At 45.6% G+C, this 23,255-nt stretch overlaps 2 protein-coding genes across 3 annotated transcripts; one reads left to right on the top strand and one right to left on the bottom strand.

The window, feature by feature from the left end:
- Positions 1 to 1,791: 1,791 nt before the first annotated feature.
- On the top strand, positions 1,792 to 3,431 carry dpm3 (dolichyl-phosphate mannosyltransferase subunit 3, regulatory). Its single transcript, XM_071518298.1, has 2 exons — positions 1,792 to 1,813; positions 2,310 to 3,431. The coding sequence occupies exon 2, from the start codon at positions 2,347 to 2,349 to the stop codon at positions 2,623 to 2,625; it is 279 nt and encodes a 92-aa protein (XP_071374399.1). The 5' UTR covers positions 1,792 to 1,813; positions 2,310 to 2,346; the 3' UTR covers positions 2,626 to 3,431.
- A 4,986-nt stretch (positions 3,432 to 8,417) lies between these two features.
- On the bottom strand, positions 8,418 to 23,000 carry efna1a (ephrin-A1a). 2 transcript variants are annotated; one of them, XM_071517860.1, is made up of 5 exons: positions 22,688 to 23,000; positions 11,135 to 11,430; positions 10,561 to 10,626; positions 10,346 to 10,444; positions 8,418 to 10,163 (listed from the first exon to the last, which is right to left on the bottom strand). In XM_071517860.1, exons 1-5 carry the CDS (start codon positions 22,783 to 22,785, stop codon positions 10,042 to 10,044), a joined length of 681 nt encoding a protein of 226 aa, XP_071373961.1. In that variant the 5' UTR covers positions 22,786 to 23,000; the 3' UTR covers positions 8,418 to 10,041. The 2 variants fall into 2 exon arrangements, with proteins under 2 accessions (XP_071373961.1, XP_071373953.1); XM_071517852.1 differs by having other exon boundaries at positions 8,418 to 10,166.
- Between the last annotated feature and the right edge of the window lie 255 nt (positions 23,001 to 23,255).

Genomic DNA, 23,255 nt, shown 5'->3' on the forward strand with positions numbered 1-23,255 from the left:
CTGCCTTTTGCCTCACCCCTCTCTCTCCCTCTAGTACCCCATATCTCTGTCTCTGTTTCTGTCTGTGTCTGCATTTGTTTCTCTCTCTCTCTCTCTCTCTCTCTCTCTCTGTCCCTCTCTCTGTCTCATTCTCAGTCTTTCTGTACCCCTCCCTCTCCCAGGCTGTTGTGTTGTGTCTGCCAGGCCTTCTCGGCCGGAGCACAGGTTTCCTGAGTACTGGAACGGAACAGGAGCTGGCAGGGAGATACACTGAGAAAAGCCAGCTTGACTGTTCCCACTGAGCGTCACACGCGCTCACACTGCTACTCACACTGATGCAACACAGGCACGACAGAGCACACGGCGTGCTGTACCTAATGATGCAGCGGAGGGTAAACCCACCTGGACTCAGTTTACCAACCACTCTATCGAAGAAATGGAGCATACTGACCTTGACGACCTGATAGAAATCTTTATTATCTAAAGTTTTATTTTAGAGTGCAGCAAGTCGCATCAGGCTGGTGTAAGTTGCATGAAAATAGCGGTTCTGAGGATTGAAAGTTTTTTATATTGGTGGTTCTTTGCTTTATGATGATCATGGACTGCAGTTCATAGTTTACCCTCTTTTTAATTTACCACTACATTCATGTCTGTATCCATGGGTGTGCAAACAAATGCACAGATAGGCCTGCGTCCTAGTTCAAAGCTGGGAAAATCACACGCAATAAACATGGACAGACATTTATAGCCTTGTCTTATCACGCCGTAATATTTTGACTGTTTTAGAGCGCCACAAAGTCACGCACAAGATTCAGCATCCTGGAACTGCACTGCAAACTCCGAAATATAATTGTTGATTTCAGCATTTATTTATAAAGATTTACACTTTCCGCAAATAGACATAAACCCCCCCCTATCTTACGCTTGTACATATTACACCCCGCATAAACACAGAAAACAGGCTTTGCCCCTCTGGCCGGCACGCACATCGTCACTTACACTACTAACACTGGGGCAGACAAACATAAACACCAACGTCCCAAGAATAACTCTCCATTTTGCCAAAAGAATGATGTTTATGTCTCAGTGGCTCTTTAGTGTCTCCGCGGCCCCAGCTAAGTGAATGATGTTTATGTCTCCCACTCCTCTTGATTTCACTCCAGAGAGGTCTGTGCCCTCTGCACCCTGACAGCCCCCAAGTTCACCACTCTGAATGAACGGATGTGACCCATAGCACCTAAAGAGCCACTGAGCTCTAATAACAACGCGCTCCCGGCGGGCCCCTAATGAAATTCTAGCAACTGTTGTTGAATTCCTTGCTTTGGCATAACATTAGTATTTATAGATGGCTCTTAGCTGGTGGTAATGGTAATGCAATTTTCAAAATGGCTTTTCTAAATTGAGGGTATGAGAGAGAGAAACAATTAGGGGGCTAATGTGTGTTGAAGCTTGACTGGGGGGCTCATTAAGGACTCAATCAAAACAGATTGTTCTCTCTCTCTCACCAGACAGGCAACTGGTGGGTTAATACATCAACAGTCTAGTACAGTGTTTTGTTTTGTTTTTTATATCATGGGGGTTTCTGTGATCCAAACAGACAGCAGCAATGTTAAGATTTAAGTGTTAAGTATTATATCCTTGGACAGACCCACATAACAAAGCAATTATTCTATCCTAAATAGAAATAGTGAATGTTCTTCTAATCACTGGCGCCCTATTTCTCATCCACTCCTATCTTACTATTAGTTAGTGGCTGACAACTGCATTTCCCACAAGGCGTTTCAGCTTGTCACGTCATATCTCTGCGCAGAGCTGAGCTGGCGTTTGAGAGAAGGTAATACACCGGATTATTCCTACTATAACTGATTTACTGCGATGCTTTTAAACCAGTCATTAAACGCAGTATCTTAACGTTTTAAGATACTGCGTTAAGATACTACTGTTTCACAGTTCACACTGCCAAGTAGCAGTCTCCCTGCATATTGTATCACAGAGCTACTGTTGTGCTTTACAGCTAAAGCTAACGGCAGCTAATTTGGTTGAATTTGTCACGGAGATGTACCGATTTCTCGATTGTATAGCCTACATCTAGTTAAGAGGTTTTGTTGAATCTCTATTCTCTTAACGTGTACAGTCGGTAACGTTATGGAAGACGTTGTATCGTTTTTAATCCCCCGAATAGCTCGCTTTGCTAGCTACAGACAAGCGTTTAACTGAAGTCAGCATGTTGAGCACTCGTAAAGTCGTTTTTTTTGGCTGTGGGTGCACCTTTCTTGTACTTGTATCCGTCTTGTTATGACTTATACCGTCACCGTTTCTTTCTCTCTCAGGTTGTTTACCGACTGCTGTCCTGGTCCTCTCGTCATCATGACAAAGCTGTTGGAGTGGGTGTTTGGCGTGTCGGTAGTGGGCGCAGCCTGGGCTCTGGTCACTTTCGACCTGCTGGACCTCAGCCTACCACAGACTTACAAGGAGGTCGCCTGGCCCATGCCTCTGTATCTGTTGGTGTCGTTTGGCTGCTACTCCCTGGCCACCGTGGGATACAGGGTGGCCACCTTCAATGACTGTGACGAGGCGGCAAAGGAGCTGCAGGAACAGATCAAAGAAGCCAAAGAGGACCTGAGGAAAAAGGGGTTGAAGATGTAAAACTAGAGAAGCACTGTCTAGAGACTTTTGAGAGACTGACGGGAGACACAAAAGCTGACACACACCAGTTGCTTATCCCAGACCGCTTCACCATTCAGTGTCCACAAAATCATGAGGCTGTTGTTGAGGATGTGTGAAAGTGTTGGGATGTGATCGTGCCCCGAGTATACATCCATCTCTTTCCCGTTACTTTCTTACCAGCAGATATGATCTGAATATCAATCATCACTTACATTTTTAGCAGTGATGTTAGTGTTTAGACAGCCCGACTCACCGACCTCTTGTTATAAATTAGATATTGATCAGCTGTACTTGAAGAAATGAGAAATGCAAGTAGGCCTAATGGATGAGTTCCTGAGTTACTCTACAATAGTTTCAACAAAGAGAGCAGTTTGAATGTAATTTAATGTCGAAAAATCTGCGTCTTCGCGTCACCATTTCAGGACCTCTTTGTTTTTGTAAGGAAATAAATGTGTTTCAGGATTCTCTGTGTCATATAGCGCATCCTAAAAATATTCTTTGCAACCAGTTGCTGGTCACTGTGATATGCCAACTAATGAAACCCAAGGGTTACACTGGAACAGAACCTGACAAAGATTGCTTCCATAGGGAATTCTTAGCTGCTCTCCGCCTACCTGATTTCAAAAAGGCTATTATATAGACCTAGTTGTGTGTGCCCGGAGATTGTTGCTTGTCAGTATGTATCGGCTAGATTTTATCTTTTAAGAACTGTACATTCCATTGTCCGATTTCAGACTATGTGCCCCGAGGCTATTGCTGTGACTTAATTAAATCGGAGTCTATTTTCCTCAGTTTTTCTCCCTGGAAATGCTTCTGTGTGGGTCGGGGGTCCGGGTGGGGCCGGGAGGTATGCGAGTGTGTGCATGAATGCTTGCAAATATGATGAATGTCTTCTCCAATCAAGAACCACATGGCCTGCGGGCTCTATATCAACTGCTCAATGCCTCCCTCTGTGCAAGAGACAGATCTCTTTTGTCCCACTTTGTAGTTAACAGCATAAAATATACATGACATAGCCTTTCCCTCTTTTCCCTTACAGAGGTTTATTTCAGTCAGAATATGTAAGCTAAGTATGTAGTCCAGAACTAATCTGATTTTGGTGAGTACAGTTCTTTGTGTCAGCCTCAAAACGCTGCCTATGCTCATTTTCAGTGACTCCTGCTGTGCATAAACAAAGCATAGCCTGGCCAAAGGCATCATTATAGGGTTTCAAAAGCTCCCATAACTTCAGAACAAATCCAAAAGAGTTGGCAGTTCTCTGCGTGCAAGATCTGCCTGTTGTGCCGTTTGGCTGCAGCCCCATCATGCCTTGCAACGTCACCCCCCATGAATATCTGCAAGCTGTTGCGAGAGCAGACTGGATTAAAGGCAACCTGCGATTTACCAGAAAACCTTCTCGTTTGGCAATTACACCAAAGGCTTCCCTTGGTAGGCAGTTATGTTCTTACTCATAGCCACATGTGAAATAGTTAATCACTTTTCTTTGTCACCCTTCTCCCTAAATCCAACTTTGAAGATATCCATCTGTTCAATAAATTTCGGCAGGCTGTCTGACAAAAGCTTTTATTTGGATAGGCCTAACATTATATAGACCGTACGGTACATCTACACATAAGTGTTGTTCTCCCGTTGTCATGTGAACATGCAGTATCAGCATTTTTGTACCTTTTTATTTTAATCCCTTATGTCAAACAAAAATAGCCATCAACCACCTAGACATATCCGTTAACATTCACATAATAGCAATGTAACTGTAATCTGATGCACAGACAGGGATGCGTATGAAAGCCGTCCCATTAGAAATGACCTCTTGTATACTCTGTCCCTTTTTTTTTTTTTTTTTTAATCTCACTGCATTTTGTTTACGGCACGCGTGAGAGGATTACCATCACCGCTGCTGTTGTTTGCTGGGTAAGAGGCAGCAGTCACAAGAGAGGATGCGCTTGATATAGTACTGTAACTCGAAGCACTGAGCAAAATCCATAATAATGATTGCATAGTAATTCTGTATCTCTGCCTGCATACTCACTTGCCTCGGAGGTGAGAGGTTTGCCCCTCTGGAGAGAAAGCTGCGGAGCGCTGCCTTTGCATTTCAATGGACTTCTGAAAGAGTCAGTGTTCTCAACTTTGTGAACTGTTATTTGGATGCATCATTTTAGCAGGGGAGCAAGAACAGGCCTTCAGTTGTTATTTAAACCCTTTGGCCGTCAGATGTTGCGGAGGAATAAAACTAAATTGAAAACTGATCTTTTCTTGCTTCTTGCTGAAGGTATGTGACGATTGACAGTCCAGCAGTACAGGTCCTTCATTCGTCCAAAGTAATCTTCCTGAAGGTCTCACCTCTATTGAAGGAATTCAGTAACAGTTTGAAATAACCTATAGAATAGAAGTACGCATCCCTTCAAAGCAGATACCTTGAATTACATAAAAGATTACTGTACCGTCTGCTGAATGTGAGACCGTTTCAAAATGCATCACAAGTGTATGTGTGGGCACCGAGCCTGATATGAAACAGACATCTGTGATGGTTAGTCATAAACACTCCTAAATACTAACAAATACTATCCATCCTCCCTTATATTAACTGTTACAGGTCCCTTTCAGGTGAGAGGTTAGTCCAGGATGACTCCAGGGGAAACATATGAATTAAACACAAAGTTTACCAAAGTTGAGATTCCATTGTTTGGAATTGAACATGAGAAGCTGATTTGTTCTGAATGATCTGAATTATTCATCCACCCTTGTATCACAAAGTGGTAAGTTCTGTATGCTTCTTCATGTGTCAAACTCATCTTAAATCCCTTAGTGATATAGCATGCCTGAATGCTTACTCCAAAATCCTCTTTGTCGCAGCTGCGGTTTTTTGTGCATGTATTCTTTTCTGGAGTTTCTGGAGTACGAGTGCCATTTACCAGTATTTCATGAGTGGTCTGTCTGGCTTTGGCAGGGGATGATTTGACAGTCGGTGAGGCTGAGAGCGATGACTTATGCGCACAGAATGTTCTTCACCCTCTGCTCTGAAGTGGCAAGGTGACAGGCGTCAGACACAGCGAGAGGAGGGCTGAAAAACAGGAACAAACATAACAGGGACAGAGGCAGAGAGAGAGAGCATGGCGAGCTGCGGGGTCGCGCCCGCAGCATGGCCCCACTGAGACCTTCAGACACTATAAAAAACCTTTGCTAGAGACAGTCAGTGACACTGCTGGGAGCAAATCCATCCGCACAGGCTGAGAACCAAGACTGAAAAATGATAGGTTATCGTTTTTCCTCACAGAAAAGACTTTTTCCCACCCACACATTTCACAGCAAAACCTCAAACCCATCTAGAGACGGAGAGAAAGAGAGATGGAGTTAGTTGACGAGGCCAGAGAAGTAAAAGAGAGGCGATATGGTGGAATAGCAGATTTGGAGATACAAAGGGAGTGAACAACAATAATGACAGAATGAGAGAATGAGAGAGTAAAGTGAAGAGAAATCAAGACAGTGATAGACAGGTAGATAGACTGATGGATAGATAGATAGATAGATAGATAGATAGATAGATAGATAGAAGAATAGAGGGGGGGGAAAGAACAAAAGAAGAGGAATAGAATGAGAAAATGAGAGGGAATAAAAAGGGAGAGAGTGAGTAAGTGACACGGACAGGAAACCAAAGCATGAGCTGGAAAACAAGACAGATGACCGTGGCAGAGGCGACGGCCCAGAGCGTGTGACAGGACTGTTTCGGGAAGAGGAGACCACACCCGACCGCCGGCCGGTGGCAGGGGGCCAGCAAGTGCTCTGATTGCAGCACAGGCTCCGACTGCGCTCTGTGTGCGCTGACAGTGACTGAGGTGTCCTCCTCCCCATCAGGGTTTATAGGTATTGAAGATGGCGATTCTTTGTTGTTGTTGAGGAAGACTTACTTGCTCGAAACGTCACTTCTGTATGAAATTATTTTTTGTGTGCGGATCCTCTGTTGTATTTCCTTTCCCATCAGCCCCTTCTGACCCAGCCTCTCTGTCATCTAAAGCCATTATAACCAGCCATTAGCAGGGATCAAGCAGAAGAGGGAATAAAAGGGGCTTCCGAACGACACTCAGGCAAATTTAATCTGCATCGCCCAACTGCATAAAGATGATGTGAATGAGACTAAAAAGTCACATATGGGTCAGCCTATTGTTCTTACGCTGCACACAAAACAGCTGCTTTTGATGCTTAAGGGACACCGGCTTCCCATTTCGGGGCAGGATGGAAGGATATAAAAGCTGCAAATAACTACAATAACATTAGGTAACCTCCCCAAGGCCTTGTAGGGCAGATACTCCTGGCTCCTCTGAGCGGGTTAACATACGCTGGCAGGCAGGCCCGGGACCGGCCGTCATGCGTCCTGCTGATAGCGAGGCCTGACTCAGTCCAGAGACACAGAGATAGACCAGCTGGCCATGCCAAGCTGACTCTGCTGCCCTCTGAAATGTGCTGCTTTCTCGCTGCGTCTCATGGCCTCCTCCCAATTTTTAGTGTCACATACTCTTGGCTCAGCTCTCGTTCTGTTAAACCCGTCGACTGATACATCGGTCAGTGTCCTGTTTTACTGGTTCTTGGGGAACGCTCGAGTTACTATATATATATACTCAAGGTGTTGTTCATCTTCTTCTCTGCTCTATATTTTAGTATATAAAATCTCGTCTGTGTGCTGCGACTTTGATTCATGCTCTGCTTGCTATTGGATGTAATGCTGGTGATCTATGAATCTAAACTTATTCCGCTGCTGCAGTCATTGCATTCTGGATAAGAGTGTCAACTGAATTTAATGCAAATGTAATTTTCCTAAGCCTGTAGTTAAAGACATCATTCTTGGGTTTTTCCTGTTCCTGTTTTCTGTGCTCAGTGTTTGCCACCGTTATCTCTGCACTGCCCTTAACATTTATTACAGTGTTTAAAGCTTCTACACTTGTTCCTCATTGCTGTTCACGTTTGCTCAAGCCAGGGTGCTGAACGAGCGAGTAAATAAAGAGAATCGTCTCCCCTCCATACGAGACACCATTCAGCAGAGCCTCTTCCAGGGGTCGGGCGGTTAAGGGGTCTGTCCACCAGCCTAATTTATGACCGGCCCTTTGAAAACACTGGGGAGTTGCGAGGCAGTGGCACCACTTTTTGGTGCTACAGCTGTTTTTACTGTCACGGCCGTAAAGCTCCTCTGGGAAGGGGGAGACAAGAGAAGGAGAGATGAGAACAATGGCTTGTCATGCAACACAGAGTGACTGAGGACTGGAGGATCAGGGGAGATGATTGGAGGAGGGGGGGTGGGGGGGTGGATCACTGGGAGGAGGCTCGCCAGAAGGTTGAGATAAAGACAGTAGAAGGATCACACCTGTGTATTTAGTCTCCCTGCCAAAAGGCAAGCCTATTGGCAATGATAAACATAGCACTCTCTCTCTCTTTTGTCTCTCTCTATTGTTGCTCTTTCCTGCCACTGGCCTCCTTGGCCTTGATTCTCTTTGACTCCTGTCACATTAGTATGTGTGAGCCATTATCTCTGATATTGACTCGTCTCTGGAAATCTTTCCAGTCTAATAAAAAGGACAAAAGGGTTGGGTTTCCCGAAAGCTTTTTTAGTGCTGAGATCACCTTAGTTCCTTTATAAGCCGATGGAAAAAGGTGATGTTAGCACTAAGACGATTTTTGAGAAACTCTGTCCTCGGTTCTTTTTGAGTAAAGGATGGAAGAACTATTTATTACAGAACATGTGGAAAAAGAACACACAAGGAAACAGTTGTGGTTTTCCAAAAATATCATTTTTATTTCACATGAAAATTTCACATTTAGCATATTTATCAAACAGGTCTTTTATATAATCTTCTATATATATATACATATTATACACTTTTCTTACTTACACATGTACAAAATAAGGTAACAAGAATTCTGATAACAAAAAAGATTGACTTCAATGGTAGTCATACACTGTTGTGCTTTGTTGTTTCAAGCCAGCCTGTCAGGTGAAGATGTGCTTGGCAACTCGGTTTGATGCCGTGTCTTGTCTGGTGTGAAGTGGTTACGAAGAGTAAACCCTCTTCAAATACGTCCAAAACTGCCACATTTACTGTGAGAGTTGATTCAGGTAATGCCGATTACTTAACTTTGCTTTTGAAAGTATACGTGCTTGTTTTTGCGTTTGCGACTGGGGTTTGGATACATGAAGGAAGCACCGTGACACTACAGTGATTGGTCCTGCAGTAAGAAGGATTTGTTAGCGGCTCTTCATGTTGGTCAGTTTAACCGATACAGGGGCAAGATCCAACAAACAGAGAAGTCCAGCCTCTCCTTGCTACACACAACATATCAGTGTTCGCTTTTGGCAGAATAACATTTTTGTTTTTTATCTCTTCTTTCCACTCAGTCTTTCCCTAGCGCTCATTCTCTTACTCTCACTGAAACACACACATTTTCCCTTTCACACAAGTACTAACTCTACACAGAGAGAGAAAAGCTCTCCCTGTTGCCAACAGTAAACATTTCCTTTCTTGAACATATGGTATATACATTAAAACTTCTCAACTCAGCTGCAAACATTATAAATTATCTTCACAGAATGTACACGTAACACCTGTCAGTTTCATGTAGTGTGTTACCGAGTGTCTGATGTCAGTGTGTGTGTGTCTGTATGTACAACTGTTGTGTAGTGTATGTTGGTGTGTCTGTACTGTGCGGTATAGTGCTACAGTATATAAGCACATGGTCGAGTTTGCAAAGGAATGGTAGTCATGAGAACAGCCCCTGCTTTTGTCAATGCTACATTTAGAGAAAATCACTTGGGACATCAATGCCACTCAATACCATTACGATAACAATACAACAAACCGTACACAATACTCAAGGGTGGAATAGTGTACAAGTTGGAGAGATGACTGATCTTTGGCTCAAAAGGTAAGAGATTCTCTTTTTCATTAAATGCTGATTTATGCAATATAAATTTATATCTACATAATCCAAATAGATTTGCTTATCCCATGGTGTCTTTTAGTCTTGATTGTTCTTCGGCCGGTTTAGGTTCCCCTTCAAATTCTTCATATTTTCTTTGTAGTTTTTCCAAAGAGGTTCGTGTTTTTTTTTTGAAGAGAGCCCAAAAATGTAAAAATCAAAGACAGCTTGATCTTTCAAAGAAAAAAAAAATACTGTCACCTTTTGAAAAAATTAGATTAAGCCCAAACGCGCTCAAACATAAGAGTCACTCAGCACACTTGGTGCATGTGAGTCCATCCGTACTTTACAAGCTTCAAAAGTCTCTCTCCCTGTGGCCAGCACTGGGCATGGAAAACTGTCTTTTTGAGTCAGTGGTTTCATCCCCACGGACTGTCTTCATTGTAGTCCCTGAAAAAAAATGTCTGGGAATAGCAGTTCTTTCATGTGCTCTCAGTGCAACAATAGCAGTAATGAAAATGGGACTAGCAATGAGAGGATTGAGAGGGATGTTGCCGTCACTGCAGAGTTCGTCCTCACACTCTTCTGGACCTCTGGCAGGACCACTGGGTCATCTGCTTGAAGACAGAAGAAGAAGAAGACACATTAGAAACGCACACTTACTCCTGTACTTCCCTAAATCTCAGCCTGGGCCAATGTGAAAAATCTAAACCAGATCTTTACAACCACCCTGAATGTACCTAGATTGCTTTAGGGTTAGGGATAATTAGAACAGAGGCTGGGTTGGTCAACATACCTGCAGGCAGTCTGTTGGAGGGGTTGTGAGCTCCACCTCCAGCTCCAGCTGCAGCCCCACCTGCACCTCCTCCTTTAGCCACTCTGGCCTCCTGAGAGCCTGAAAGAAAAACAAAATACATCAACTCCTCTGCTAGGGTCTTCCAATTGTCTAACACAACTGTTATGAGGTGACTGTGCTGTTCCCCTTCCAGCCGGCAGGGCGGTAAGACTTACCATCAGCAGCCACGACGTCCACCCTGAGCCTGAGGCACTCCTGTCCGTGGTGGTGCAAAGGTTTTGCTGCAGGGAAGAGCGAGGAGACAACAGGCGTTAATTACAGGCTAACTAATGCACTTACCCTCCCCTGGCCCCTTAATCCACCTTCATGCAAGTGCACACACACACACACACACACACACACACATTCACGCACACACTTGGAAACAGACAGACACAGGACAAAGCCTGAGGAAGCCATCTGTGAACAGGCGGAGTGTGTCTTGTCCTGCCGTTTATCTAATTACAGCCATGGTCAGGGTGACAGCGTCGCTTGTTCTAGCAGTTACATTCGAGCAGGACAGCTATTGCATAAACCTGGCAAACTGAGCCCACACCCAGTTAATGTCAACGTAAAAGCTTCAAAGAGCTGGGCTTGTTTGTCTGGGGTGCCGCCAAACTCCAGCAGACCATGGTTAGTAGACAAACACACCAAGTCCACAGAGCTTTGCCCTTGCATCACTACAGTTCTATTTCAAAAGCTCCTGAGAAAGCTGTGCACTAACTGGCAGACACAGCGATACACACTTACAGATATAATAGTAGCTTTCTCCCTGGCGGAACTCCTTGCCCAGAGTGAACGGAGTAAAGCGCTGGAACTTCTCGGAGAACTTCTCGGGGGCGTGAGCAGCGAAGGGATAGCCGCACTCCCAGCGCATCTGGTCGTAAGACTGGGGCTTGCAGGAGTCGTAGTCCTCGCGCTCCACCATGTAGAGGACGTAGCGCTCGGCGTCCTGCGTCGGGACCTCCCCCTGCGGGTAATGGGGGCACACGATGTCCAGGTAGTCATTGAGCTTCACCTCCACGGCATAGTCGTCCCATAGAAACCTGCAGAGAGGAGGGACAGGAGGATCGTTAGGCAAGTAGCAGGAGATTAATAACCACGGTTATAGCATCGGAGCGGTAATAAATATAAGCCTCAAAATGTGTGATTATATATCGACCGGTCACACGTCAGGGTACAACAGGGAAATCAGAGGAAAAGACGGAGAGGCCTGGGAGAGTGAGAGAAAGAGAGAGAGTGTCTTTATGCGAGTGTATATATTTGTGTGTGTGCGTGTGTGTGTGTTGGAGAGGAATGGAGGGAGCAAACACAATAAGGGGGAAGAGTGATCTGCAGAGAACATGCGCATAAATATGGATGAACGCGGGGCCAGTGCAGTGCTGTGCTGTGCTGCTGTGTTGAGAGTTAGCGCTGAGTGCACATTGATCCTGTTTCCCCCAGGAGCTGGATGATGTTTACAGAGAAACATTAGCAGTCAGTTAGCCCGCCAAGGCAGGAGATGAGTATCGACATCTGCAGGGCTACACACACACACACACATTCCCTCACACAGATAGAGAGGCTGAATGCATAATGACAAACACACCTTAACAGAAGCAGAAGCAGAAACACAAACACAAACACACACACACACCCACACACACACACACACGTTGAAGTTGCTCGAAATAGGGGCAAGGATAAAAGAACATGTATGTTTTTAACCCTTTCATTAGGGTCAGAGGGGGAGAGACAGACAGACATGTAGACACACATATAACATGCGTCTGGTGCTGCCTGTAGCTGCCTCCCACCACACTCCCTCTCATTACAAATACAGAGAGAGAGAGAGAACGGAGACAGTCAGGCTGTCTGCCTCCCCTCCGTTCCTCCCTGCATCCCTCCCTTCACTTCTCCTCCTCCTCCTCCTCTCCACCCTCTTTACGATGGTCTTTAAGTAAACTACACTGTATTTCTCTCCCTCCGTCTCCTCTTGGACCTGGGTCAAATAGTATACGCACAAAATTCTTAGCATTTTAACCTGCTTGAAGTACCAGCAAGGTGAAGTTTCCACACATACAACGTACAATACATTGAGTACAACGTGACAATACGACTGCCAGAAAGTTTAGACCATTTAAATGTCAATTTAGTATATTCTGAGGCCACTTCACTGGCACTATCTCACTCGATTCCTTTCCCCCGGGATTTTCTTGCACAGATATTATGAGTTTATCTCCAGGGGATTATCACCAACGGTAGCTGTGTTTCAGTTTTGCCCCCTTCCCCGTGACTGAGCGATTGCTCCAGGGGCGGCTCACAGCTAATGCTCTCTTCTCAGCCATAGCCATCTATCACCAGCCTCGAGCGGCAGCTAGCCGCTAGCAACACATACACACACACACACACACACACACACACTTCTCAGTAATTCCCATCTATCAACAACTAGAGCAGTAGCTACCTACTACTTGCACCCACCGAACCCACACACCCACACACACACACACACACACACCACCTCTCCCAGGATTCAGTTACCCAAGCGGTGCCTATCCATTTACCATCTCCTACCGTTCTGGATCACCAGGGGCGCTCTGAGAATGGATGAAATTCACCAGACTCAAATATTTTCACAACACACGTCTAGAATGTGTGTCTAATATAGGGTTTTGTTGCTTTTGCAATGAATACACGTACGGCTCTTCAGTCTTTCAACAGCCCACAAAGAGCCAGGCAGTATGTGTTATATTGACTGCCATTTACACAGATCTAGAGATCTCAGGGAGCCGGGGTTCTCAGCAGCCCTTGGGGTGCTATTGACACATCAGCCAATAAAAACTCCACATTGGAGCCATTTCTTTCGTCCGGTAGAGGCCATGGTTAGATTTTTCTCAGAGAAATCCGGCGTTTCCTCATAAAAGCCCTAAATGTAACAAGTGACATTTGGGGAGTTTGTGTTTGTGTGACAAGGTCCATATGTGTGACTAACGATCAAAGTGCGCAGGCAGAGGCCCCCGTCGCTCGTTAGCTGCTGTTGTTGTTTGTTGCCGGGGGACCCCCTGGTAAAAGGATAGACGCTGTGGCTCCAAACTCTGGGCCCTGACTCCTGACTCCCTCCCCCATCCACCATAACACCCCCCTCCTCCCTTTACCCTCTTCGCTTGACTGCATTCCCTCAATACTGATGACCAGATTAGCCAGCAACACTATTACAAGAGCAACACAGGCCTGTTAGAAAACAAGTACCTTTTTTTCTGTGCTGATGAAACTTCCATCTAACTGGGTTGATAATAGCGTGTTTCAGCCAACTTAGGGGGGAGAGTAATAATTATCATTTTGCCATGGTCCAGACAGCTTAGTGCTTATCTGCAGTTTGCCTGCCACGCTCTGTTTACCAGATTGCTGCTAAAGTGTTTTTTTCCCCCTGCCACTTTCAATTCCAGCTGAATCGATAACACTATTGAACAAACACTGTTGTCTGCTTTTGCCTGACAGAGTTATCATCCTCCGGCAAACACTGAAAGCACACACAAACAAACTCTCTCCACCCATTCCCTCCTCCACCCCGAGCCCTGATTACAAACTGGTTGTGGTATGGTCCCAATGTGTTCATCAAAAGAGGGTCGAAGGGGGGCGCAATTAAAACACAAAAAAGGGTATTAAAGTTACCCTGGAGGGGGGTAATTATGCCCCTCCACCCCCACATCCCGGCCCCTTTAGGCTGAGAGCCGGGGGGAGCCGGGGGGCATGAGTGGGGGTGGGCGGGGGGTCAGAGGGCTTGAGCTGGGAATGGCTTTTGAAGTTTCTCTGTGTAAGTGTTTCTGTGCAAGTGCTACAGTTGCTTCATCAATGCCAGCGTTTCATACAGTGCCTCTATTCACACTCTGCCCGCGCTGATGGAATACCTCACTTAGCAGAGAGAACAGCGGCTGAATACACACCCGGGAGGCCGGCTAGCCCCCTATTATTAATGGCAAATAGTTTTAATTATCCTGCTGCCTTTTGTTCCCCTCTAACGGCTCGGCATTGAAACGATCCACATCATCAGCTTAATTAGCTGATTGGAGTAATGCACTTCAAAGAGAGCTTCGGCCTCTGTGTGAAAAGGTTTAGCTAACAAAGTCAAATCATGCCACCCTCATTTTGGCAGACAAACTCCTCCTTCTTTCTTACGCACTATTTGTCCCATGTTATTTCCCTCTTCCAGACTGTGCCTCTCTGTTGCTGCCTCTCGCTGTGTCGTAGTGTTGGCTGGTTTGATTTATCCCCATTGTTTTTCCAGGGATGCGCCGTTTTAATGACAGTGACACTTGGAGGTTCGGCAGAAAAAACAGAGGGGAGGAGCTCTCGCATTCTCTACTTAGGGATGATTTGTGGAGCTATGGCAGATATGCAGCTAGGATTGTGTGCATGTGTGTCTGTCTGAGCCTGAATATATATATAAATGTGTGTTTGCATCTGAGCATGAGTGAATGTGTGTCTGTGTTGAGTCTGTTGAGCTTTGAGGAATCTGGGTGTGTGTTTCTGTCACGATAAGGTGGAATAATGAATGCCGATAATGAATGACGATGATAGCAGACAGCCAGGGAATGTCAAGTGGTCAAGTATGTGTGTGTGTGTGTGTGTGTGTGCGTGTGCAGTCTGGTGAAAAATAGACTACAGACTGTTCCAAGTCTCTCTTCCTCCTCTCCTAAGAAGGAATTCCTGATTTATTGGAGCCTCTTCAGGAGCAGGAGTCTAATCTCTCTTCTTTAATCTCTCTGGCCAGCGTTTTGCTTTCTTCTCCACCTCTACCCCCTCCTTTCATCCATCCATCACCCTCTCTCATCTCTGCACTCTATCGCCCTGTGGAATGCTGGACCTCTGAGGCGAGGAGGCCGCACTGTGGATCAAAGGTCGGACAATCGCCAAGTCAGCAGTGGAGACTCTTGCACACAGATACATACACACACAGTCAGCAAGAAGTCACAGTCACCCATGTACATCAGGCCGATGCTGTGAAGGGAATCACCCACTTGACACATCGATTCAGATCAATTTAAAGACCCATAAAGGCCACCAGAGTCTAAACATAAGTCTAAACATAGCAGCTCCACTCAACTCAAATCTTTGAACACTGAAGTCCTGTGCCATCTCTCAGAGGCCCACATAATTACACTAACCACATCAATATGATTTTTTCCATTGGGTTACAAAGCCCCACTAATGTAACCTAAGAGGTGACCGGCCTACGTCACGGTTGAGTGAACCGGAATGCTGGGGGCCGCCTAATCGGCTCGTCCGAGCCTGGATTACTGGGTGGAGCAGAGGCTGAGCTCGGGTCCATTCATCAGCACCAGACCCTGCCTAATACAGGGGCTTAGAGTCGACACCGAGGCCCAGAGCAGGGGGATGAGAGCTGGGTACAGAGGGGTGAGACGGGCAGGGTGGGGCCTCTGCCCCTATTGTTCTCACATAGAGAGGGGGTATTACTCCCTTACCCTGGACTTTAGCAGTTCAAAAAGAGCTACACGGACTGAGTGTGTGTGTGTCCCTGTGTGTGTGTGTCTTGTGTCCATGGCAGCAGAGGGGAAAGCGAGAGGTGTTAACAGAGTGATGAAACACACTGGACACAAGGGAGCTGTTTCTTTCGGACTTATCTGTGAAATGAAACTCAGTTAAGGGACTTTAGAAGAGAGGTGGCACGTGAGCGAAGGGAGAAGCCTTTCTGAAGTCTACCATGAGCCTGGTTAAGCTGAGCTGGTTAATGCTATTGGATGAAGTCAAATTTGTTTTGTTTCATCTATTTATCTATCTACTCATACATCAGTGTCAGGCCTCCCCTCCCACTCTCTGTCCGGCTTTCATCACTCAATAAGCCCACCACATCCCCATCTCCCCCTGCCCCTCCCCCACCCCCAGACTTGCTGAACTGATCGCAACCTGTCCTGTTGGTATTCCAAATATGCAAGTTTCTGACCCACGGTTTGCAGAGCCCAGCACAATGCAGCGTGGGTATGTTGGCGTTGTCATAGAAACAAATATGGTCTAACTCTTCTGGCTCCTCCCTCTTAACATAATATTCTAGCCTTCACTCTTCCCGCCTTGTGACTTTTGTCATCCATCTCCGTCTGTCATTCAACCTTTGTTTGTGCGGATCATTGGTCATTCTGACAGCGTTCCTGGCCAGACGAGCTGAACTCCTCTGCCACCCTGCAAAGCAATAAAGCAAAAGTCCAGCAGAAAAATAATTGGCTGATTCCAATGAACTAAGGAGACTTAGATGAATACATATGCTCTTTCCAACTGTCTCACAGTGTCCCCTGAGCCATTTGTATCTTATAAGGGCCGGAACAAAAAGGTCACCACTGACATCACATTTCTCAGGAGGCAAATATCCGTGCAAGAAAATCGATTTCTCTGGATTGATTTCCACAAGATAAACTTTCATTTTCACTGTTTTTTCCCCCTCCAAACACTCTGGGCTTGTAGCTTAATGAATTCCACAAGGAATTTACAATATATGAGAATGGGCCATGGATTTTTTTACTGTATTAGGTGCTGGCTTACATACATCTGATAATGATAATGGTTATAATACAGCTGGCCTCTAGGGGGTAGTAGTAAGAGGAACAGAAGCATATGCCTTTTCTGTGGAGAGAAGTTTACAAACCAAATCCAGTGTTTTAACAAACGGGACAAACAAAACAAGAAAAAAACAAAAGTCACACAATGACCCTTATTTACACAACAGAGCAAACACAATAGCTCATTTTCAGAGGCAATATTTGACCCTTGCAGGCTAATTCTTCCTCTTTCAAACACGCACGCTCTGTTGGATGCATTGGACAATATCACAAAGACTTGAAAAACAAATCTGCAGGGAGACGTATACGCAAACACACAAAGAGAGAGAAAGTGCAGGCTAGGTTTATCATAATTGAACATCTATTTAGTAAAGGAGTCTTTCATCCTCAGTGCTTTTTTGTCTGGGATCGAACAGTTGTAGTCCTTGTTGCTGTAGACAATTGCGGGGCAGCGTGAGAGAGGAGGAGGGAGGAGGAGGAGGAGGGAGGAGGAAGACGCAGGGGAAGTCTGTGGCGTAGATAAGGGAGAGGCACAAGGATGGACGGCGGGCAGAGAAACACCCACGAGGGCTGACCGGGGTGACACTGATCAGAGGAGAATCTCAAACAGAGAGAAACAGAGACTTCACAGCAGGGCAGGCAGGGAATCCTCAAAGCTCGACAGTTGCACGTCCCTTACAAAACAATTAATCACTATTAATCACCGTTAATCTACTTATTCTCACTGGCGGTGTTTAAACACGTTAATTTCTCATATGAGCCTGGGAAATTCAATCAACTCCTGAGCGCAGCCTGGGTCCAGACTTGCGTGTGTGAGTGTGTGAGAACTGTATTGTTTATTGTGTAGACAGGATACGCAGTTTTCCCGGGAAAAGACGTAGCCAGGAAGTTCAGGACTTCATAGGGAAACACACACACACACACAGCAGACAGCATGCAGACTTTGGTAACACTGACTGCCTGGCAGTGGAAGTAAAAAACCTTTGGCCTGATTCACTATCTAGTGCAGTCAATAAAACAAGGCCTTCTGCCTCTGACATGGCGACAACAAGTGTGATTATTTGACAGGAATAAAATCAGCTTTCTGAGAACCCGGGGGACTCGTCAATATGGTCGGTCGAGGTAAAGTCTTCTTACAGACGATTACAGTCTGTAAATATAGGAAACGTCCACACACTTTGATGATCATTGAGCCTATAAGAGGCGATTACCAGCCGTTCTACAATCTCGCAGTGTATTTTTCCCCAGATTGAATTCACCAGACAGATTACGGGGGCCAGATTAAGGGTGGGAGGGGAGAGAGAGAGACAGAGAGAGAGAGAGAGAGAGAGAGAGAGAGAGAGAGAGAGAGAGAGAGAGAGAGAGAGAGAGAGAGAGAGAGAGAGAGAGAGAGAGAGAGAGAGAGAGACAGACGATGAGGGAGAAAGACGGAGATACAGACTCAGGAAATTGCTGGAGAGAATGCTGACCCAGAGGAGGGAGGAGAGGAGAAGGCAGGATTAGGGAGAGAAGTGGGAAACCTGGATGTTTTTCGTGGAAAGTAGCTTCGGTTCAGATTACTTGAACAATGCAGAAATCCCTTATCTATTACCTCCACCTAATCACACCCAATCTTATCTCTCTCATCTCTCAAACACACATATACACGCAAGCAAACACACACACACACACACTCACATACACATATGCCTTTGTTTTTCCCCCTCCATTTAATTCCTGTCCTTTCATGGCTAGAGTTCTCAGACTGGCTCTACCACTTCCACTGCCACAACAAGAAACTCAAGAGGGGGAGGCAGCATACATGGACAGACAGATGAAAAGAAGGAACAGAATAAAACGAGGTTGCTGGAAGACTAGAGTGGCTTTAGAATGGAGGTGGAGGAGGAAAGCTTAAGGGAGAGGCAAACTCAGAGAGAGAGAGAGAGGGAAAAAAAGTAGGAGCATGAAGTAGAGGGCAAAGTGCCTGGTGACGGATCGCCACGGGTGCCAAGAACGATAAAAAAAAAATTCCACACCCCTTAGCATGCTTCCCTCCTCCTCCCCCCCTTTTCTCGGAGAGCCAGAGTTGGAGGTGAGGAAATAATAGACTGAAAAGGGGCAGCTTGTAAAGTTGAGATAAAAGCTGGTGAAGGAGCGATGGGGACCCGAAAGACAGGGGGGAAGAATGAGAGTTTCCCAGCGGCAGAAGCACAGCCGTGTGAAGAGGGGCCGGCCTGAGTGGCAGCGAGCATTCAGGGACCACCGCCGTGACAGAATGACTGACAGATTGATAGAGGCCATGCCACTTCATCACATACTGAACTCTGACCCCCAATCAGTCACACCAGTTACCATTCTCTTTCTGTGGCACACCGTGAAGAGCATTCCCCAATTTGTATGGGGAAGCATCACAAAAAAACAGCCAAATTGACTGGATAAATACTCTGAGAATCCCACATGTGGGTGAAACATATCTTTAAAAAAAAAACTCATTCATCAAAATTCATCTGAGCCAACGCAGCACAAAGACATTCACTGAAATGAATTGCATCACTGGGCTGGCAATGTTGGGCGGAAATATCCATAAAATTATTTAGTGGTTTCACCCAAAAAAGCAGCACAGCAGAAAGGAATATTAAAACAAACACGTCAGATTTAGAACGGGGAAAAGTGATTAACTCAAAAATGTGTTGCGCTTACAAATGAGATAACGATGATGAATAAATACTGAAAATGAAGCGGATGTGTGTCATGCGTTGGAGCCATGAAACAGTTAACAGACTCGCAGAACTCCAGACCACAGAACCAACTTGAAGAAGGGAACCTGGCCAAGACGAGGGGAGGGAGGTGCTGGAGCGAGGGAGAGACAGGTACAAAGCGGAGGAGGAGGAAGGATGGAGGGAAGAGGAGGAGAAGGAGGGGGGAGGACTACTCATGCTCTGTCAGCAGGGGAAAGGGGAAAAGGGAGAAAGAAATGAATGAGCAGATTATTGCTTCACATTGGGGCTGTAGAGTCCAGAGGGCTCCGGGGACGATGTTAACATCAATCACAGCTGTGTGGCATGTGTGTGTGTGTGTGTTTGCGTGTGTGTATGAGAGTGTGGAGGGGTGGGTTAATGTGTATGCGAGTCACTCGGCGATTTGGATCTGGTGCTGTTGTACACGTGTGTACGCACACACACACACACATACACACACACACACACAGGTTCTGCCTCCCGCGTGGACACTCCCTTCACAAAGACACGTACACACACAGGCATGCTGAGGCACAAGCTGACTGGGCATACTGGTGAGGCACTTTCTGGGAAGCTGGTGATTAAGCTGCTGCTTATCAGACCCAAGCCTGCATTCTTTTTTTCACTCAAATATACTCACAAATAAGGTACAGAAAGTGCTGGAACACACACACATGCTGTCTAGAATGGATCTCACTCATGCTGAAACACAGCAGTAGTTAACGTAGCACAGGCAGCTACGACCTTGGGAGTAACAAGCCCCAAGGCACACACAGATGAGTAGTAGCAAGCAGAGCAACTGTGTATGCATGTGTGTGTATGTGTGTGTGTGTGTGTGTGTGTGTGTGTGTGTGTGTGTGTGTGTGTGCGTGTGACTAAATCTCTCTCCAAACACAGCCAGCAACAGGAAATGAAGCCCCACCACATTGATCAAAATGATCAATCTGAGACCAATCAGCCTAACAAGAACTTTCTAATCAATGCCATTGACTGATGGAACACCTAAACTAGGGCTGCAGAGCCTGTCTCACGAGAACCAAGACAGACGTCAACGCGCAGTGTCAAGAAATGGGGCAAAGGGGAACGCAGATTGCTAGAAATGATGAAAGTACAAGACCAAATGAAAACATCTCCGCAGCCCACCGTTATTTCTGCCAATGCAGGATTATGTGTAGCCAAAGGGCGAGATTTAGCACAGTTATCCAGAAAAAAACAGTGCAAGGGACGGATTATCAGTATATTTACAGGAATGATCACTGTTGTGTCCCCTGCAATGACGCAACAAAACGCCTCTACATCTGGGACTATACTGATTTTCTGTGAAATCCTTAGGGAGACAGACGTGATTACGGCATATGTGTTTCTGAGAACCACGAACGCCGTCGTTTCGACACAAGCGAGATCGGAAAAGGAAAACAGTGGCAGAATCTAAGTTTTGTGAGAGGAAATTTGAATACCTGTGTACCAACCAAGACGGGACATGTGTTTGCACAGCAGTGAGAGTGAACGCCTAACACTGATTGATTGGGATGGCGTCAGTTGTTGTGATTGAGTATGGCGGTTTGTGATGGAGTGACTGTCTGCCAGGAGTCTCTGTTTGTGCTTGCCTGTCGGTGTGTATGTGGGTGTGTTTCCCTGCGTGTGTTTACCTGTGTGTGCTGTGTTTGCGGCCGTGTAAAACTAATCCTCCTCCCACACACCCCAGCCATTTCACCCCTGCCATCATCAACCATAACTCTAATTGACCCCCACTTATTCCGAATGGCCCCTAACCCCAACAATTTGAGCTCCAATTTCTCCTCCCTGAGCAATCCATCTCTCTCCCACAGCGTGACCTACTGGGCAGGCTTCAAGTTACCTCCTCTGTCTCTGTCATACACCATTATTACTCGTCTTACCACCTGAAATATGAACACCCCTATGTCTCCCCGACAGCCACGTAAACCCCCATGTGATATCTCTTGATTTAGGAGACACAGTCAACTCCCACTCCACACAAAGGTTAGGACGCCCTGTCAGGTCTGGAGGATATTGCAACAGATATTTCAACACTTCTGCTGTGACTCAAATCTGGAAAACCAAACACAAAAACATCTCACTCTTGCCGTACTACTATTTTAAGTCTCCCTTACAGGATTTCATCATGTTGTTAATACAATAACGAAAACTCAATGGTACCATAGTAGGCAACAACACATTTACCTGAAACTTTTAGCATTGTAATTCAATTAGTTAGGCTATTTAAATGGATGCTCCAGAATTCTACAGTGGATTTTTGTAGCAAATGCTCCTACAAATCAATTAACTCAGAAAACTTGAAAAAAGGGCATATGTGCACCTACAGAATCCAAAATAAGGATAGGCAGTTTCAGTTGTTTTCACAGATAATGCCCCTAAATTTCTTTCTGGGGCTCCTAAACTGAAAAACTGAGCTCCAAGGAAAAATGTTACCATAGATTGCTCTGCTCTGATTATGAAGAGTCTGTAATACACAGTGTACATGGCCTTTTTAAACGAGCTATCTGCCCTTCAAAGTAGAACAAACTGTTTAACTAGCTGACTATCGGTTCAATCAGATAAATGTAGATGACATAATCAGATGTAACTAATCCAGCAGCACAGGTACACAGATTGCGAAACGGATTAAATGTGACCAGGTTAGGCAAAGAATTACAGGTAAACAGCATAATAATAAGGTTCAACGCCAGAAAGTTGCGGAACCAGATAGGGAGGGAGGGAGGGAGGGAGAGAGAAAGAAAGAGACTCCCAACTGTCTTGCATTATCATGACAACAGCAGCCAGTTGCTTCCATCACAAATTTTACCAAACTAATTGAATATGCATGAGTTCAAAAGTTTCAAATGCAACTGAATACAGGAGATAACAATGTAACTTGAACTGAGAAAATACTAGTCTACTTTAAGCTTTAAGTCACAAAGCTGAATTTCATTTACGACTCGGCAACAGAGAGTGTTTTAAATGCAGTAAATCAAAATGGGAGAAGACATCATGGTAAATCATAACAGATTATTTACTTTGGGTTCGTGCTATTCCAGTAGACACTGTGCCGCTCCGCAGATGCAAACCAGGCGCAGACGCTCACAGCGAAGCCCACAATCCAAACCAAATCCATTGTGGAGAGGAGTGGAGGCGTGCAGGAAGGACAAAAAAAACAACAACTCAGGTAGACTGCAAAAAAACAAACAAACTTTACCAAAACGAATTCGTCCGTGCACGGTGAGACTGCACGCTCAGAAAGTCTTATTTGTGCACGTAATGCCGCTAGAAAAAAAAAGCAAACAGATTCGTGGAGAAATATAAACTATGCGAGGTTCAGGACAACTCGGGAAATCCGTAGTGAATGAAACGCTCAACTGCGTGGTGGCTGGTTTTGTGAAACGCCCACAGCCGTCTGCCACGCCCCCTGTCCCGCCGACAGCCAATGAGAAGCCTGTCCGAGAGGCGCTTTCTGAGTTCACACGCCCCCCGTGGAGCTCTGTGGAGCTGACTACTGTTTATATTTATGAGTTAGAAATAATAAAATATTTCCATGGTTATAGCAACACATTATAACAACAGGCATAGTGATTAACTGCATGTCTC

Source organism: Centroberyx affinis, unplaced genomic scaffold, assembly GCF_046629955.1.
Source record: "Centroberyx affinis isolate AG114_WGS23_722 - 3 ecotype Tasmania unplaced genomic scaffold, CSIRO-AGI_Caff_v1 ptg000046l_1, whole genome shotgun sequence".
NCBI classification, from domain to species: domain Eukaryota; kingdom Metazoa; phylum Chordata; class Actinopteri; order Beryciformes; family Berycidae; genus Centroberyx; species Centroberyx affinis.

Excerpts from the sequence above, each read along its gene's own strand:
- efna1a (XM_071517852.1), bottom strand. The coding sequence starts at position 22,785 with ATGGATTTGGTTTGGATTGTGGGCTTCGCTGTGAGCGTCTGCGCCTGG. Across the intron at positions 10,627-11,134 it reads AGAAAGCTACTATTATATCT|CAAAACCTTTGCACCACCAC; the intron begins GTAAGTGTGTAT and ends TCTTCCCTGCAG. Across the intron at positions 10,167-10,345 it reads CTCCAACAGACTGCCTGCAG|CAGATGACCCAGTGGTCCTG; the intron begins GTATGTTGACCA and ends TCTGTCTTCAAG.
- dpm3 (XM_071518298.1), top strand. The coding sequence starts at position 2,347 with ATGACAAAGCTGTTGGAGTGGGTGTTTGGCGTGTCGGTAGTGGGCGCA.